Consider the following 20,789-nt stretch of genomic DNA (forward strand, 5'->3'; position numbering starts at 1 on the left):
TTTTTTTAATTTTAAATTTGTATCAGTTGACTTTCGTTTTTTTTTTTTCTACATTTTCCTAAAAATAATTAACTCATTTTTTCAATAATTATCTCATTTTTTTGTCGCTTTAATTTCTCGAATTCTTGACCTTTCTTGTCCCCACTTGACACCTCTTGTCACTAATTAACTATACATTTCTATAGGAAACATTTTGTTATAGTTTGCCAAACAATGCGACATTGAGTCACGGTAAGATAGCTACTTGTTGCAGTTTGTGTAAAAGCTTCCTGGTTCAATCATAATACAGAGTATCAGAAGTACCTGTAAAGTCCGAAACGAACTCAATATAACATCAAACGAAACGAAGAACGAAATCGAAAGAAATGAAATATAACAGAACCAATCAAACCAGATCCATTATTTCAATATAGAAATTGAAACATGCCCCAATAATCATTATAATTAATAGGATTTTAGGCTATGCCAATGATGGACGGAGCACGTGCAATCGTCTACTTCCGTCAGAATATTTTAGCCATTCATAGTTCTGGTCTTGCATTCTACATACATTTATGTAGGTCGCTGACGCTCCGTTCAAACAATTAATTGTGTTTTGGGTAGGAAGGAAAAACTATCTGAAAATAATATACGTTGTGAAGTGGCTCAGTTAAACGTACATAAGAATAATGAATAAGTTAACAATAGCCACATTTAAAGGGAAAAAGGGAACTACATACGACTACATTCAAGTTACCTATTCATTTTTAAATGCATAATAAACCATTTGATGTTTAACTAGAAATGAAAACCCAGCGAGATTGTAAATAGTCTTCAATCATAGAAAAGGAATAATAAAAGGAATGGAAAGGTAAATCTTACTCTTTACTGGTCAGTATTCCCAATTAACACAAAGTTAACTTATTTGAACGTTAGCGAGGAAAACGCCGTTGGTTTAGTATGGAATGTTATCTTTTTACTTCCTGGTATAACCACATATTACACACGATTAGTTATGGAAGCTCATAGGGTACACCCGATTCCTAGTTTTTTTTCAAAATAAGTCAGAATAATTGGTTAAAACTCGTCTTGTCGAAATTTCAAAGGTCAGAATGTTGTTTTATAAACAAACATGTCGACTTTTATCATCAATTATTTCTCGTTTTTTTTCCTAGTTCAAATAATCGAAGTGTGTGCATTATGCATGTATCATGGCGGCTTGTTTTTTGTCAACTTTGTAAACCACGTCCACGTTTTATTTCAATACACAATTACACATGCGCAATCACGAATGTCGAAAGCCTGTCAGATCGTTATTTACATCGGCTAGTTCTACTTCGCATCAACAAATAATTTGCTGAAAGATAATTTATTTGAACAAAATACAACTTACTAAGCTAATATAATATTATTTCCACAGAAAACACAATAGTAATGCTACAGGCGTATGGTTTTCTCCCACAGGCGTATGCAGTCGTATTTAAGTAGGACCGGATATATCTGCCAATCAAAATCGAGCTACGTAAATGACTTCGTGGACATTAAAATGATTTTTTTAAATAATACTTCACTTGAGAAATAATTTCTTAAATTGTTTTTTTAATTAAATCATTCAAACAAATACTCTCTTCAAACTATTTTAATTCAGTTTCATTTTAAATTTACGATTTTCGTCGTATCTCGAAAATGCCCGTATGTGAATACGATCAACGGCGGAATGCTTGAAAACGAAGTGCAACGAGAAAACAATGACATCTTGGTAGGTATCTGTCGAAGAAGAAGCGAAGTTATATACCAAGAAGAGAAACATACAACGACAATATTACCATGATGCTTGAATCGGAGTTCTGACGGAGGTGTCAACAAATGGTTCCGGATCGTTTCGCCCTTTTTCCCCTTCGCCCTTAGGTTCTTTCGCCCTTTATGTGAGTTGTTTCGCCCTTTATGGTGGGTCGTTTCGCCCTTTCCTTATTAATAAGGAATTTCTCCTTATAAATATTATTTACTACTATTTTAGCCTTCGTTCTCGATGTGAGTCGTTTCGCCCTCTCGAATTCGTTTATGTATCATTACAACAAATAAATAGTTGATGATACATTAAAAATAGTTCGTTTATGTGATGAGTCATTTTATCCCTCCGTTTTTATGTATTTATTTCTTCTGTTAAAAAAGGTCGGAGATTTTCGCCCCTAGGCAATTATTGAATTCTCTCGATCCTCCGTAGACATTTATTTATTTATTTATGTAATTGCATTCACAGCTTCAGTGCTTGATTGCGGTAATCGTTTGATCTTAAGATATATAATGACATAATTGGTTATCAATATCTTCCAATTTTCTCATTTCTCAATAAATATCTCTTGTGACATTGCCTCAGAATCAGCAACTGATGGGCTTTATCTGAAAGAAAAAGGAATACCAGTACAAGTATCTATCAATTTAACAATTAGATCAACCCCTAATATACAAACATTCAAGTTTTTATTCACAGAATAAACATGTATTCTTACCTGTCACAACACAAGCCAATTAACAGGAAAACAAATCTAAGGAGGGCGAAATGACCCATCAATTACTCGGTATATATAAACACATGTATATCCAATGAGGGCGAAACGATCCTACAATAAGGGCGAAACGACCCTGCAGTAAGGGCGAAACAACCCGGACGAACGGGAAAAAGGGCGAAACTACCCGACGCCGTGTTCAGGTAGTTAAAATTGAAAATTGATGGTGAAAATTTCTAATTTTTTTATGGAAGTTTAAGGTAAGATGGTTTATTCAGCTCCCAAAATTTCATTTGATATGAAGCGGTAGGTTTTTTTTTAATTTGAAAAATGCTATAATAAACTCGGTGTGAAAATTAATTGTGTCCTCGTACTTAATAGAGGAGTGTCTTTACATATAAAGTCAGCTGTTATTGTTCCAGTACTGATTATTTTAATTTTTTAAATTTCTGTGTAGACAATGCCTTTGTGTACTGAAATATGTAAGAAGAAGTTTATTTTTTCTGAAATTCTGTGAAATTCTGGCTGTTTTGGGGGAAATTGGATTAGATTTCTATTTTTTTTTTCAATTTTTTTTGTCAATGGGGGCTTCAAATTGAAGTTTAGGGGTAAATTCCTACAAACCCTTGCTGAAAAAGTTCATTTTAGCAAAATGGAGGCATTTTACCAAAAGTACAGAACAAAGCTACAAGATAAATCAGCCCTTGGAGAGAACAGGGAATGTATTATATGGACAGGAACTTCAACACCCAATGGCAGATATGGGATTATAAATTGTAGATTTCCTGGTGCCATTGACATTGAGTGGAAATCAGTTTATGTGCACAGGCTAGCATACATGAAAGAGCATCAATCTGCTTATTTACCTGCAGTTGATTTTTCTCGCATGTGCCACAACACTAGCTCCATTAATGTTGTCCATTTGGTGTTAAAAGCCTCACGGCTTTAACAACAGTAGGCAGACATGCGTGTCAAAAGGGGAATGAGTTGGTCACATTGCCCCATTGTCACAATGTTTAGTAGCCCTCAGGATGACAGACAATGATTTAGGTATTTTTGACAAAATTAAGAGAGGGGGAGGCCAGGCTAGGGGAAGGCAGTCTTTATTTATTTTATTTTTTATTTATTTCTTTTGTTTGCTTCAACTAAGAATCTTTTTGAAAGATTTAGGTGGTCCTTAAAAGGACCTTTATATTTGATTTTCTTCTTTCATCACTGGGGCATCTTCTTTTTGCAGTAATTGCTATGCTGGTTGGCTGTTTTTGTAATCAGGTTGTACTCTTTGTAGGCCTTGTGATCTTCCATGTTTTCAGCTATCTGTTGAAGTAGTGTTTTTCATATTGCTGGTGGTAAACAAAGTCTTTGTCCATCTTTTCGAAGAAAGTGTTACAGTCATTTGAAATCTCTTTTTTAAGGCTGATGTACCAGGCCTGTTGTTGTTGCGATGAACTGCAGAATGTAACCTCCCCTCCATATTTTTGCTATGGGTTACATTTTTAGGTAGGTTTACACTCAGTACACGGTGGAAACCTTCATTCTTGTTGGTCATGTGATACATTTTCATACTATTGATTGCTTCTTCACTTAGCATAATCTTTACCAGTTCAGTGACTAATTTTTTGTCTGTTTTGTCCATTTTTAGCACAATGATGTTATAGCAGCTGAGGTAGTAGGATCGCAACCACCAGTTGCTTGTTTCTGTTCCACCACACACCACAGAATCCCTGAAGCAGGATGAGCAGTCCCCATCATAGCACTTTAGTGTAGCAGTTACAATTGCAGGTAAAATTTTACCAATTTTTTCTATGTTTCTTCCATGATCATTCATAAGTTGGTTTAAAATCATGGAACATTGACATCTCAAATCAAGGCTTAATTTCTGTTTCAATTCTTTATTTTCCATCTTTGTTTTACCGTCGAACATGGTCTCACTAAACTCGGCACATAATCCTATACGAAACTGTTGTTGGCTCAGGTGCTCCAGGTCAGCAAGTCTCTGCACTTCCCACAAAGGTACCAAGGCTTGGATAGCATCTTCAACTCCTTGCGCCAACCTGGCATCTTCATCAGTAGTAGCATACCGAATTAAAATACCCCGTAGTGCTAGTTGGCTTCCTACATCCTTTCCCATCTCATATTCTGACACAGGTGCCAATCTTTTGTGAGATGCAGTACATCCTTCATGACCTCCCGGACACACTACTGCAAAAACAAGTCCTCGTAACCATGCTCCTTTCCAACATAATAGGTTTTGGGACACTGCAACAATTATGTATTTTCTGTCTGTGTTTTGCTCTATTCCCAACATCTGTGACTGAGAAGCGTTAAGCCCTGGTTTTTTTCAGCTTGAGGGGCTTGAACCAGGATATCGACCATCTAGTGTAAAATCTACAAGATTTTCAGGCTTTTCCTTACTTCTGTTATCAGCTTTTACTAGTTCTGTTTTCTCCTTCATGTCGTCTATATTCAGGTCTATCATCTCCTTTGCTACTCTGTCTGAATTTCTCTGCATGCTACTTCTGCTAGGTGGTGGAACATTCAAACGGGCCAAAAACTCTTGTTGTCTTCCTGTTTCCTATTGGACTGTCTAAGCCCACTGATGCCAATCCAACATTTGAATTTGAAGGATAATCATTTTGTCCCCAATTTGTGAATTGTTTCTGGTTTTTGTATCATAATTTTTATTTTATTATTACAATTTTTTATATCAAAGAGTAATGAAGGGAACCAAGGTTATAGCTGTAATCAAAAGAATGTAATCCAGGGACAAAGACTAGACACGGAAAACAGAACTACACAACAAAGAACATAAAGTAACTAAAATCATACATACAAAGTAACAAAAGAAGTACTTTAAAAATTGCTTTTATTTGTTGTAAATGTGTTTTTTTCCATATTTTTACCATATTAAGAATTAGATAATTCATACTTATTTTCTAATAAGTGTTTCTGTTAATGCAGCTTTTATTACTGATAGCATAATTATCTAAGAATAATTACCACTTTAGTTTTTGAGAAAATATTTGTTTACAAAAAAGTTAAGAGAAGTTTTTAAATAAGATTTTTGCTTTTTTTCTAGTATAAGAAGGTGGTTAAGCAAGGCTCACAGTGGGTGTGTTGGAATCCAATTTGCCGGATCAAAAGTTGTTGGATTTAACCGAAACTTGTCAAAATGATGGCATATATATCAAAATTGTCAAAAAACTTCTTTATTTTGAATTCCAGAACTTGACCGCAACTAATAGGTATGAGATCACAATTATCTGCCCATTCTTATCTTACATTCTTTTGATTATCGCTATAACCTTGGTTCCCTTGATTACTCTTTCACACCACTGGGTCGATACCTCTGCTGGTGGATTTTGTCCCCGAGGGTATCATCAACCCAGTAATACAATTTTTAAAATTAATGGTTTTAACAAGAGGAATGAAAGAAAAACTGGCTCGGACGTCGTCCAGTATAAAAAGGTCCGAACCTGACAGCAGATCAGACACTCTGTTGTCTTGTAAGTATGTGGTGTCTGGTATGGAAAGTGCCCCGACCAATTCAACTAAAAGTACCCAATCACACGTTCAGTCTGCAGACCATCTATTCCAGTACAAAAATTCTGACTATTTTAAAATTATTAAACCATGTTTTATCACTTTAAACGATATATTTGACTACAAAGATGACGAACCACATTGTACCTTATCAAAATGTGGTATAAAAAATTGCAAAACATGCAACATTCTTATAATCGACCCTTACTTACTTCTCCAGTTCTCTTACAAACAAAACCTTCCATACAAGAAGTCACGATGACTTAAGTTGCAAATCAACAAACTTAATATATGGATTAGAATGCAACTTATGTGGTTTAATATATGTCGGAGAAATGCAAGAACGATTAAATAAAAGAATGTTCATCGTTCGGGAATTAACACCACCAAATTCCCGACAATTTATAAACACTTTAATCAACAAGATCATTCAATCCTCTCCATGAAAGTTCGTATTTTAGAAAAAATTTACCATCCTACGAACAGTCCCGTTCTAAGTAAAAACTATCGTAGGGAAAGAGAGGAGTACTGGATACGCAGACTAGGTACTGCAATACCTTACGGATGCAATGACAACATCAAAAGTATAGGAAATATTTCAAGCCAATATAACAATAACATAAATGTGATGAATTTATTTGACAAAAATCCAAGACAGGAAAGGAGTCATGGCTATCGCCACTATACGTCACCTAAGTTACATGTTGTCTCCATAGATGGTCTCCTTCCTTTCATACAAAAACCTCTTGGACTTCATCACATTAGAACCAAACTGTATTCTATACCTCTCACTCTACTACACTCCCATTACAAAACAAGTCTTGACACTCCTGTTTCTGACCCCACTTCATCATTATACAGACTTGTTGCCATCATTTTGGATATTGGTTTCCACAGACTCTTTAAACCAGTTTGTGTGAAAAGTCAAGATGAAGAAAAACGGATCATTTCTTCCACTACCGTTTGTCAACAAAGGTATAGATGCAATTAATTTGGCTGACATCCTCCATCACAAAAACGTTACCAACAGAATTCCCCCATATTTCAAAGACAAATCCATACTAATTATTTCATATTCCTATACTTCACCCATAGCATCCAAAATTTTCAATTATAAAAGGCTATTGCAGAACCTCGAGATTGAGGACTTCAAGGCTAAACCACCTGACTGTTCTTGCAAAACCTCTCCATTCAAATATGGTCCTTCCGGTCACGTCGTTACGGGAGATTTAACCATTATCGAAAACGAATCTGCGTAATATCCTTTCTAAAGGTCCCAAGTACCGTGAACCATGCTCTATAAATTGGAATTATAACTTTAATGTTCTTATGGACGTCGTTGAGGACTATGCAAGAAAATGGATAAAACGAGAACAAGAAGACATTGATTCTCTGTCAGAGTGGTTGAAGGCCGTGAGGTCTTTAATTTTGAAACGAATGAAAATTTTAAGTAGATCAATTAGTGCCAAGGCTACATCAGTTTTCAAAGACCCTGATGTAGCAAAAACATTGTCTACTATACATGACAAATATGTTGTCGTACCAGCAGACAAAGCCCAAAACAACATTGTTTTTGTCTGCAAAACATTTTATATCCATTGTTTATTATCAGAGGTAGACATAGAAAATAATAGCAGTGATAAGACCTACGTTGCTACCACTCTTTCCAAAGAAGAGATTGTGGAAAACCATAAATCTGTGATATCCTCTTTTGTTCTCTCTACCAAGGACGATGATTGTGGTTTACCGTCTATGTACTGGATTCCTAAACTTCACAAGAATCCATACAAACAACGTCTCATAGCTGGATCTGCAAAATGTACCACCAAACCTCTTTCAAAACTTTTAACTTCTATACTCACAACTGTCAAAGAGGGTCTACAGTCCTACCACAACACTTGTTACTCCCGTAGTGGTATTAATTCAATGTGAATCCTGAAAAATTCAAAAGATCTTTTGGAGACAATCAGTTCAAGACTATTATCTGAATATAATAGCATTAAAACCTATGATTTTTCGACACTGTATACTTCTATTCCCCATACTCAGTTAAAATCCCGACTTAAAAACATTATACATCGTTGTTTTTCCAAAAAAGATGGTACACCTAGATACAAATATATAGTTCTTGGTAGAGATTCCTCATACTTTGTAAGAAATAATTCCATATCATCTTCCAAATATACAGAGGAAGATGTTTACAAAATGCTGGAATTTTTAATCGACTACATATTTGTCCAGTGTGGTGGACGTGTTTTTCAACAAACAGTCGGCATTCCAATGGGAACAAATTGTGCTCCTTTACTAGCTGACCTATTCCTTCACTCTTATGAGGCTGACTTCATAGCTGATCTGATCAGAAAGAAAGAATATTGTTTGGCTAGATCCTTCAATCTCAGTTTCCGCTACATAGATGACGTGTTATCTTTAAACAATCCTAATTTCGGGGATTTGATACATGGCATATACCCAAAAGAACTTGAGATAAAAGATACTACAGACACTATGAAGTCAGCCTCGTATCTTGACCTACACTTAGAAATCGATGGTAAAGGAAAACTATTGACCAAACTTTACGACAAACGTGATGACTTTTCATTCAGAATTGTCAACTTTCCTTTCATCTGTGGCAACATCCCTTCGACTCCTGCGTATGGAGTGTTCATATCACAACTCATACGTTATGCTAGAGCTTGCCGGGACTATGCAGACTTTTTGTATCGCGCTAGAACTCTAACAAATAGGCTTCTGGAACAGGGTTATGTTGCTACATCACTACAGATGTTTTATGGTCGTCATCATGAACTTGTGGATCGTTATGGTGTATCCATCAGCACCATGAAAACTGATTTATTCAATGGGTCATAGTTTTCCTTTCCTCGTTTGTCTACCCCGGACTTGACTTTTTATGAGCAACTCGGCAGGTGTTTCTAGAAGAGCAGAGGACGCTTACCCTACCGGTGCACCTGGTCCATGCTCCCAGTTTGTAGTGGAGTCTGAGTTGCTCATTTAATTTTGTTACTTTGTATGTATGATTTTAGTTACTTTATGTTCTTTGTTGTGTATGTCTGTTTTCCATGTCTGGTCTTTGTCCCTGGATTACATTCTTTTGATTACCGCTATAACTTTGGTTCCCTTGATGATTCTTTTTTAAAAATTATTTAGACAACCTTACCTTTAGAATTTATTATTCTTTTTTGGTTCAATTGAAAGAAGAATAATGGAAATAATTTAATAGATGTCTTGAATTAATAAAAAATACATATAGGGTGTAATTTGGTGAGGTCAGAAAAGGTCAACTTTTTGGCCTTTGGAAGCCATTTTGGGTCAAATTTGAGGGGGTCTCTTTGTTGAGGTATTTAAAATTAAAAAAATGATGGTGAAAATTTCTAATTTTTTTATGGAAGTTTAAGGTAAGATGGTTTATTCAGCTCCCAAAATTTCATTTGATTTGAAGCAGTAGATTTTTTTTTAATTTGAAAAATGCTATAATAAACTCGGTGTAAAAATTAATTGTGTCCTCGTACCTAATAGAGGAGCGTGTTTACATATAAAATCAGCTGTTATTGTTCCAGTACTGATTATTTTTGTATTTTTTTAACATTTCTGTGTAGATAATGCCTTTGTGTACTGAAATATGTAAGAAGAAGTTTATTTTTCTGAAATTCTGTGAAATTCTGGCTGTTTTTGGGAAAATTGGATTAGATTTCTAATTTTTTTCAAATTTGTTTGTCAATGGGGGTTTCAAATTGAAGTTTAGGGGTAAATTTCTACGCACCCATGCTGAAAAAGTTCATTTTAGCAAAATGGAGGCATTTTACCAAAAGTACAGAACAAAGCTACAAGACAAATCAGCCCTTGGAGAGAACAAGGAATGTATTATATGGACAGGAACTTCAACACCCAATGGCAAATATGGGATCATAAATTGTAGATTTCCTGGTGCCATTGGGTGGAAACCAATTTAAGTGCACAGGCTAGCATACATGAAAGAGCATCAATCTGCTTATTTACCTGCAGTTGATGTTTCTCACTTGTGCCACAACACTAGCTGCATTAATGTTGTCCATTTGGTGTTAAAAGCCTCACGGCTTTAACAACAGTAGGCAGACATGCGTGTCAAAAGGGGAATGTGTTGGTCACATTGCCCCATTGTCACAATGTTAGTAGCCCTCAGGATGACAGACAATAATTTAGGTATTTTTGACAACATTAAGAGAGGGGGAGGCCAGGCTAGGGGAAGGCAGTCTTTATTTATTTTATTTTATTATTTTTTTTCTTCAACTAAGAATCTTTTTGAAAGATTTAGGTGGTCCTTAAAAGGACCTTTATGTTTGATTTTCTTCTTTCATCACTGGGACATATTTTTGCAGTAATTGCCATGCTGTAGCAATCCTGGTACAGCATCTAGTTGACTCTTTTATAATCAGGTCTCTTTTTGTTGTGCTCTTTGTAGGCCTTGTGATCTTCCATGTTTTGAGCTACATGTATTTGTTGAAGTCGTCGTTTTTTTACCTCAGGACGTTTTTCATATTGCTGGTGGTAAACAAAATCTTTGTCCATCTTTTCGAAGAAAGTGTTACAGTCATTTGAAATCTGTATTCCAAAATTCTTGCTCTTTTTTTATGACTGATGTACCAGGCCTGTTGTTGTTGCGATGAACTGCAGAATGTAACCTCCCCTTCATATTTTTGCTATGGGTTACATTTTTAGGTAGGCTTACACTCAGTGCACGATGGAAACCTTCATTCTTGTTGGTCGTGTGATATATTTTCATACTATTGATTGCTTCTTCACTTAGTATCATCTTTACCAGTTCAGTGACTAATTTTTTGTCTGTTTTGTCCATTTTTAGCACAATGATGTTATAGCAGCTGAGGTAGTAGGATCACAACCACCAGTTGCTTGTTTCTGTTCCACCACACACCACAGAATCCCTGAAGCAGGATGAGCAGTCCCCGTCATAGCACTTTAGTGTAGCAGTTACAATTGCAGGTAAAATTTCTCCAATTTTTTCTATGTTTCTTTCATGATCATTCATCAGTTGGTATAAAATCATCGAACATCGACATCTCAAATCAAGGCTAAATTTCTGTTTCAATTCTTTATTTTCCATCTTTGTTTTACCGTGGAACATGGTCTCACTAAACTCGGCACGTAATCCTGTACGAAACTGATGTTGGCTCAGGTGCACCGGGTCAGCAAGTCTCTGCACTTCCCACAAAGGTACCAAGGCTTGGATAGCATCTTCAACTCCTTGCGCCGACCTGGCATCTCCATCAGTAGTAGCATACCGAATTAAAATACCCTGTAGTGCTAGTTGGCTTCCTACATCCTTTCCCATCTCATATTCTGACACTGGTGCCAATCTTTTGTGAGATGCAATACATCCTTCATGGCCTCCGGGACACACTACTTCAAAACCAAACCCTCGTAACCATGCTCCCTTTCAACATAATAGGTTTTGGGACACTGCAACAATTATGTATTTTCTGTCTGTGTTTTGCTCTGTCCCCAACATCTGTGACTGAGAAGCGTTAAGCCCTGGTTTTTTTTTTTCAGCTTGAGGGGCTTGAACCAGGATATCGACCATCTAGTGTAAAATCTACAAGATTTTCAGGCTTTCCCTTACTTATGTTATCAGCTTTTACTAGTTCTGTTTTCTCCTTCATGTTGTCTATATTCAGGTCTATCATCTCCTTTGCTACTCTGTCTGAATTTCTCTGCATGCTACTTCTGCTAGGTGGTGGAACATTCAAACGGGCCAAAATCTCTTGTGTCTTCCTGTTTCCTATTGGACTGTCTATCCCCACTGATGCCAATCCAACATTTGAATTTGAAGGATTCGGTCCCGGCTTGTTGTTTTCAATTTCTCTGTAGAGCTTCACTACTTCATTGGACACAAACCAACAGTTCTTGCATTTAAGTTTGCACATAGCACCACAACCCCATTTCTTAATGGTATGGGATTCCATCTGAGGCTTCTTGCAGGTACGTAGAGTTAGTCTGTGTTGCTCGTATGCTGAGTTAAACAGAGCAAACATCTGTGCTTCATAATGATGCAAGAATTTGAACTTAATGTTGTCTATGTCTCGTCTATTTTCAGGTGATGTGGTCGCAATATCATCTTCTGAGAATTATCAACAGCAGGATCATCATTATTTCCAAACTGGGAACAGCTGTCAGTGCCAATGGTATGCGGTTCTTCTGTATCAGCTTCAACATGCTTATTGTCTTGTTGGTGACCTTGCAAATTCATTCGGATGTAAGTTTTTGAATTATCTTCATCTGATGAAACTGCATTCTTAGACAATTTCTACCATGGAGTATGACTTTTCTTGTACCATCCAGCATCCTTAGGTGTAGACCTCCTCTTTAGACCAGTTTTACCTTTGTTGTGTGGAGGATTGCCAGGAGCAAACATCTTGGAATATTTTTGCAGTCAGTTTTGGCAACAAATTTTGATGTGAGTTTTGCTTTTAAATGGCTCGATGATTTACTTTTCAGTTCTTTTGCTAATTTAGATTGTATTTTTTTTATGCTGTTTGAAATTTTCTTAGTGGTTTTATTAAAAACATGTTCTTGATTTGCCTTCCTGAATTTTATTTCCAAAAAATAAATAATTTTGGCATTTTTTTTTAACTTTTTTCAACATTTTTCTGTCTAAATGTAACAAAATGTGATAAAACTATCTTTTTTTAAAAAAATAAATACATAAAGAAAAAGTCAATTTCTTTTCATTTTGTCATTTTATGCAAACTAAAAAAAAATAGTTGTGAACTTCTAAAACCTGAGCCTTTGAATATTTGGTCAAATCAGCTGTTGTAAAAAATATTTATTTACACAGGGGATAATCATTTTGTCCCCATTTTGTGAATTGTTTCTGATTTTTGTATCATTTCTTTATTTTATTATTACAATTTTATATTTTTTTTATATCAAAGAAGTACTTTAAAAATTGCTTTTATTTGTTGTAAATGTGTTTTTTTTTCATATTTTTACCATATTAAGAATTAGATAATTCATACTTATTTTCTGATAAGTGTTTCTGTTAAAGCAACTTTTATTACTGATAACATAATTATCTAAGAATAATTACCACTTTAGTTTTTGAGAAAATCTTTGTTTACAAAAAAGTTAAGAGAAGTTTTTAAATAAGTGGTCATTTTCAGATTTTTGCTTTTTTCTAGTATAAGAAGGTGGTTAAGCAAGGCTCACAGTGGGTGTGTTGGAATCCAATTTGCCGGATCAAAAGTTGTTGGATTTAACCGAAACTTGTCAGAATGATGGCATATATATCAAAATTGTCAAAAAACTTCTTTATTTTGAATTGCAGAACTTGACTGCAACTTATAAGAGAGGTCACATTTTTGTAAAACATGCTATTTTTATATGTTTTGGGGGTTTATTTCTTAGAATTCTTGGCAAAAAAAAAACTATTTCTTTTCTCATTGTTTTGCATTTCTGTCCAAAAATGGGTTTCTATGGGATTTTCAATATAAAACACATAATTGCTTATGGCATCAGGGTAAAATTGGGCAAATGAGCTAATTATTGTCTCATTTTGAGTTTTTTGCATACACAGTGTTATAATAATAGCAAATAAACACTATTCATCAGCAGTAGACAGGGTAAAGGTAAAAATTTTAACATTTAGAATTTGTTTTTAACCTGCGGCAAAGGTCATTTGGCAAAATCACAGTGTTAGTCAATTGTCTCAACCTCTTGGAATACTCCCTTGCACTGCGTTGGTATGGAATTCTGGATTATGGGAGGGAAATGTCTTAAAAATGTAAAAACAACCATGATTTCCCATTCTTTTACATATATTTTGAATAAATGTGCCACTTAAACCCCTACTGAGGTGACAAAAAACACTTATTTTGGAGCCGATCATACACTAAAAAGCCTAAAAGCAGAAAAAAACCTGACTTGATATGAAAAAGAAACATCCAGATGAGTTCATATGTACCACATAAGCATCAAAACATGCATTTTAAAATATCTTTTCACTATTTTGTGGCTGTAGGGGTAAAATCTTAGTATAAACAGCATATTTACCAAAACCCGCAGTTTTACAACCCTGGTCCTGGCTTGATTTTAATTACCCCATCTGACAGTTTACTGTAAAGCATTGCCTCTGGTTGTTTTTAAAGTACATTTAATGTGTCTATAGCACTTTGGAAGTAAGTTTGGGTTGATTCATTCTTTTTAGCTTCTAAAAATGAGTTTTAATATAAGTACTCCTGCATTATGTGAAAATGCTCTAACACTGCAGTGTCATGTATGAAAACACATATTTTTGACTTAAATCAGATGAAAAGCTGACTAGCTGGTGTTTTCTACTTCAGAAACATGCAATGCAATAGAAATAAAGAAAAAAAGAGACAATCTGTCAAATATTTGAATTGAGGCTATTTAGAGGACACTTCTTCACCCAATCTGCAAAAAGTTGAAGTCACAACATATACCAATAATACAAAATTTGCCATTAATCATTTATTTTTCAACAAATCTCTGTAAAACTTTGCAGTTAGACTTAGAAATGAATAGGCTTTCCACAGATGAAGACTTTACTTGAGTTTCAAAATAAGCCAATCTCATAAGAGAGGTCACATTTTTGTAAAATTGATAAACAATCAAGTTGGCAGAGCCCAATTAATACCTCGTAAAATGAATTAATAAATGATAAACATCTTCAGTGTACTTGTCACTATGTTTAAAATGCCAATCTAATCGGAAAGTAACGAGAAAACCGAAAGAATAATTTAAAATTGATATCGGATTTTTGATATAAGTGACGCAATGATTTGTGGATGTAAGCAAGGAAAACTAATGGAATTAACTATTAGTGTTAAGTGCTTTGTATAACAATTAATTATAGGGCCAAGTCAATGCAACTGTTATTGAACAGACGCATAATGCCTCAAAGTGACAGTTTGAATTAGAGTCAACTTATATTCATTAGACAGATACGTGAAATGAATAGACAATGTATTTATTGTAATATGAAGTTGTAAACAGGCGCGGCTATTGGAACCATGACATTTTTCCAAAACACAAATCACCGCTTAAAAGACGAATGTCCTAAGCATAGACATTTTGAAAATTAATTTCGGAAAATGTACACTAAAAGAATGATCTGACTGGTTGCGTTTTTTTTTCATATACAATGCACTACATACAGAACTAAATAAAATATCTTTTATTTTTTAAACATTATTTTGTTGTTCATATATTTTTAAAGCGTCATATTTAATGCCTTTAAAATAAGAATCGCGATAGATATATCCCCAACTATAAAGAGACTGAGTTCTTGTAATTGTGTGCGGATTATTATCATTATTACGAAAACATGGAATATACAGTACTTATTTACTTTCTGATGCCAGTACTTTTAATAACTTTTTTTTTTTATAAAACTCAGGTGATTTATGTGTCAAACCTACAAAATTCATTTTTATTCCCATTTTGAAACAGTGACTTATAACATAACCAGTCTCGTTTTAGCATTGCGTTATTGCACTATAAATGATATTGTACAGTGAAACCTCTCTTTACCGAACCCTCTTTGAAAGAGTAATCAAGGGAACCAAGGTTATAGCGGTAATCTAAAGAATGTAATCCAGAGACTAAGACCAGACATGGAAAACAGACATACACAACAAAGAACATAAAGTAACCAAAATCATACATGCAAAGTAACAAAAGCAAATGAGCAAAAGCAAAATGACTCCACTAAAACTGGGAGCATGGACCAGGTGCATCGGTAGGGTAAGCGTCCTCTGCATTTCTAGAAACACCCGCCGAGTTGCTCATAAAAAGTCAAGTCCCGGGTAGACAAATGAGGAAAGGAAAACTATGACCAGTTTTCATGGTGCAGATGGATACACCATAACGATCTATGAGTTCATGATGACGACCATAAAACTTCTGTAGTGATGACTTCAATCTTGTAGCAATATAACCCTGTTCCAGAAGCTATTTGTTAGAGTTCTAGCGCGATACAAAAATTCTGCGTAGTTTCGGCAAGCTCTGGCATAACGTATGAGTTGTGATATGAACACTCCATACGCAGGTGCTGAAGGAGTAATCAAGGGAACCAAGGTTATAGAGGTAATCAAAAGCATGTAATCCAGGGACAAAGACCAGACATGGAAAACAGACATACACAACAAAGAACATAAAGTAACTAAAATCATACATACAAAGTAACAAAAGTAAATGAGCAACTCGGACTCCACTAAAAACTCGGAGCATGGACCAGATGCACCGACAGGGTAAGCGTCCTTTGCTTTTCTAGAAACACCTGCCAAGTTGCTCATAAAAAGTTAAGTCCAGGGTAGACAAACGAGGAAAGGTGAACTATGACCCGTTGAATAAATCAGTTTTCATGGTGCTGATGGATACATCATAACGATCCACGAGTTCATGATGACGACCATAAAACTTCTGTAGTGATGACTTCAATCTTGTAGCAACATAACCCTGTTCCAGAAGCTATTTGTTAGAGTTCTAACAAAAAGTCTGCGTAATTTCGGCAAGCTCTGGCATAACGTATGAGTTGTGATATGAACACTCCATACGCAGGAGCTGAAGGGATGTTGCCACAGAAGAAAGGAAAGTTTACAATTCTGAATAAAAAGTCATCAAGTTTGTCGTAAAGTTTGGTCAATAGTTTTCCCTTACCATCAATTTCTAATTGTAGGTCAAGATATGAGGCTGACTTCACAGTGTCTGTAGTATCCTTTATCTCAAGTTCTTTTGGGTAGATGCGATGTATCAAATCCCCGAAATTAGGATTGTTTAAAGAGAATACGTCATCTATATAGCGGAAACTGAGATTGAAGGATCTAGCCAAACGATATTCTTTCTTTCTGATCAAATAAGCTATAAGGTCAGCCTCATAAGAGTGAAGAAATAGGTCAGCAAGTAAAGGAGCACAATTTGTTCCCATTGGAATGCCGACCGTTTGTTGAAGAACACGTCCACCACACTGGACAAATATGTTGTCGATTAAAAATTCCAGCATTTTGTAAACATCTTCCTCTGTATATTTGGACGATGATTTGGAATTATTTCTTACAAAGTAAGAGGAATCTCTACCAAGAACTATATATTTGTATCTAGGTGTACCATCTTTTTTGGAAAAACAACGATGTATAATGTTTTTAAGCCGGGATTTTAACTGAGTATGGAGAATAGAAGTATACAGTATTGAAAAATCATAGATTTTAATGCTATTATATTCAGATAATAGTCTTGAACTGATTGTCTCCAAAAGATCTTTCGAATTTTTCAGGATCCATATTGAATTAATACCACTACGGGAGTAACAAGTGTTGTGGTAGGACTGCAGACCCTCTTTGACAGTTGTGAGTATAGAAGTTAAAAGTTTTGAAAGAGGTTTGGTGGTACATTTTGCAGATCCAGCTATGAAACGTTTGTATGGATTCTTGTGGAGTTCAGAAATCCAGTACATTGACGGTAAATCACAATCATCGTCCTTGGTAGAGAGACCAAAAGAGGATATCACAGATTTATGGTTTTCAACAATCTCTTCCGTGGAGAGTGTTGTAGCAGTATAGGTCTTATCACTGCTATTATTTTCTACATCTACCTCTGATTATAAACATTGGATGTAAAACGTTATGCAGACAAAAACAATGTTGTTTTGGGCTTGCTTTGTCTGCTGGTATGACAACATATTTGTCATGTAAAACCTTACAAACAGTACACCTTACTCAGAATTTTACAAATATTTGAAGCCCTTTTCCATCTGCCACTTTTTGCAGATGATGAAAAATTCCTAAACTACATATGTAACTTGACAAAATGATAAATGGCATGAAGTCTAATACATCAAAAAGGGAACCTGAAACTTTTGAGGTCGGACTTCGCTCGCACATACCTGATAAGGCCATTGCCCTCCTCATATTAACTTCTGGGCCTTTGCCTTTCAGTCCTTCTGAATAATTGACTGTCAAGCCAAAACTTATACTCTTGATTTGGACAATGTACTACCCACACTACTTCGACTGTGAGGTACATGTAGCTAAAATAATTATGCCGTCTATCTTTTTGTTGTTGTTGAAAAACATGGCTCCTGAATGTTTACAAAAATGTAGCTGTCTTTGTAAGAATCGTACAAATTCTGTAAAATATGATATACCCCAAAAAGGCTACATATTTTTATTTTTGTTATTAACTTGCTTTATAGGTCTTTATGATGAAATGAATAATTATTCATTCCAATCTGTCTGCTCTTTGTAGATAATCTACATGGAAAATCTAACAGTTTCTATTACATTTTACTGTCAATTACAGAGTTATCTCCCATAACTTTGAATTCTACAGTATATTCTATATAATTTTTATCTCCTTAGAGCATGGGTTATATGAAAAACCACGTTAATAATTGATTTCTGTTAACTATAACACATTAATTAAAATATCAAAAATAAAAATATGTAGGCTTTCCAACCATGCATCACATTTTGCATGGTTCTTATCTGGAGTGCTACTTCATGTTTCACCTTACAGGCGCTTTGTAAAAACTAGATTTAACCAACCATTTATACATGTAATTATTTTGAAATGCCTGAGTATACCAACTCTAAGTCAGGACCATTGCAATGTCAGAGTTTCTTTTAAATTGACTTGATTATGGATTGGAGAAGTGTTTGGTAATTTTGTTGGTACCCTTACTTAATAGGGTATGTAAGTCTCGTCACGTGACTCTGTGATTTTATGAGAATGGGTCCCCATTCAAATGCATGGAGACTTGTCATTAACACATCAATGGGTTCTATACTAAAAGCAAATTTTTTGTGTGTAGAAATACTGATAAAAAATGACAAATACCTTGTTCTAAATTATTAAAATATTATGAAAAGCATAAAATAGAAGATGTTGCATTGTGATTCTGCGGACTGCTTCATTTCGTAAGCAAACACTTACACCTGCAGGACTTAATATAGAAGTTTTCAAAGTAGATGCACACTTATTATGTATATTTGAATGTAAGAATCACTCACCTAATGTATTTTTGCTCCTTTCAATTGATATTTTTTTCTAAAAATAATGTTTTATGCAGTTCTTGAGGATTTTGAGAAAAAACAGTTATTTCCCCTGACATATGGTCACTTAATATCAGATTCATTCATGTTGACCACATTCTTGAAAAGTTTTGGTGCAAATTACTGTTACGATACATATTATAGTTTACGACAAGTCTGGAATAACAATTTTTTATCATACTTTAGTGATATTTCTTTCTGTAAACCTTGAATTGTCCATGACTCAGTCCAAGGCCTAATTTTCATAGCATAAAACATAAGAATTTCATGTATTATGGTAGTATGGTGACAAATTGTACTTTTTTCATGTAATAAATACAATATTCTGTTTTATATAGGTATAAGCAATCAATAATAGATGTCAATTGCCAGGTTTTAGAGGTTTTACTGAACAAAGTGCCCTGCCGCAGCACCACAGCCATATGTATTTGAACACTTGATTTGAAAATAACTTTCTTAGAAGATTCATGTTAGTATTTTTATTTGTTAGCATACACTGCACAATCATATTGTGTAGTTAGAATGCTGATTTTATCCTTTACCAGAAAAAAAACTGCATTTTAGTTGAAAATATCTGTTTTTCAATACCTAATTTCCCTCGGCCAATAGCGAAAAATGGATAAAAGAAGCTAATTTTAGAGATTTTCGTGTATTAGAGCTATGTTTCTGTCAAACTAATGATGAAACAATGTTGTATTTTGTTCATCTTTCATTATTTATGGAATGAACAGCATTGAATTTATTTTTTTTCAGGAGGGAAAAAAGCTGTCTTGCATGATGTGCACAGTGATTCTAATATGCCCTGGCAAGGATCAAAACAATGTACCAGAGCTCTGTAACTTTTTATTTGTGTCATAAAATGGATGTACTTAGTGAAAAAACACTTTTCCTGTTTGTTCATTCAGATGAGTGGAGGTACAGGGAAAAGAGTAATATTTATCTCCCTGCATTAGGTTGACCAATCATGTACCCTATTCAGATGAAGGCACGAAACCACAATTAATTTTCCTACTGTCTTCTTTATAGCCTTTCTGTAATTTAAATAATTCCACCAGTACAATTCAATTCAGATTTTCAGGGATGTTAATTTGAACCTTCCAACAACTGATATAAAAAATATAAAAAAAATTACCATTATTTTTTCAATTTATATGCATAAACACAGAGATACCCTAAAAATGACCCAAAATGGCTTCCGGATGTCACAAACTTGACCTTTTTTTACCTCACCAAATCACAACCTAAATGTCAAATTTCTCATTTCAACACATCTACTAAAATAATTTCATTATTCCTTTTCCATTTGAGCACAAAAAGTATGAGAAATTCTGAGAGGAAGTGTTTCTAAAAATTTTTTGAAAAATCCCCTATTATTATAGGAACTATATTCGTATACAACGAAAAGCTAAGGGCAGATAATTGTGGTCTCGTACCTATTAGGTGCGCTAAAGTTGAAATATTGTAATAAAAAAAACCATTTTCTGTTATTTCATCATATTTCCAATCATTCTGCAAAGTTTCGATCAATTCGGTCCATTATCATGTCCACAAACCAGCTTCAAAGACAGCTACCCAAAACTGTTTTCGGCTCTTCTTTCTTATCTGAAAAATTCAAAAAGTTAGATATGACCACTTTTATCAATATTGCAATAACAGTTTTACTTTTTGAGATATTTTCACC

At 34.7% G+C, this 20,789-nt stretch overlaps 1 protein-coding gene across 11 annotated transcripts in view; it reads left to right on the top strand.

The window, feature by feature from the left end:
- The first annotated feature begins 130 nt into the window (after window positions 1-130).
- LOC148600104 (uncharacterized) overlaps window positions 131-20,789 on the top strand; it is a 319,707-nt gene continuing 299,048 nt past the window's right edge. For 2 of the 11 annotated variants that reach the window (XR_015917737.1, XR_015917726.1), the window contains exons 1-4: window positions 1,087-1,738; window positions 4,129-4,268; window positions 10,885-11,024; window positions 12,136-12,495. Coding sequence is in view for 1 of the 11 variants with exons in the window: in XM_088557470.1 (XP_088413596.1) it covers window positions 12,139-12,294 (156 nt within the window). In the remaining 10 variants the exon portion in view is untranslated. Of the gene's footprint in view, window positions 851-1,086; window positions 2,747-4,128; window positions 4,269-9,391; window positions 9,443-10,884; window positions 11,025-12,135; window positions 12,496-19,446; window positions 19,578-19,861; window positions 20,596-20,789 lie in introns of those variants that run through there. The other 9 variants (XR_015917740.1, XR_015917731.1, XR_015917729.1 and 6 more) reach the window with 9 other exon arrangements.

This window comes from Perna viridis, chromosome 13 (genome assembly GCF_037379345.1).
Source record: "Perna viridis isolate PV_CMFRI_1.1 ecotype Kerala chromosome 13, ASM3737934v1, whole genome shotgun sequence".
Classification (NCBI taxonomy): Eukaryota; Metazoa; Mollusca; class Bivalvia; order Mytilida; family Mytilidae; genus Perna; species Perna viridis.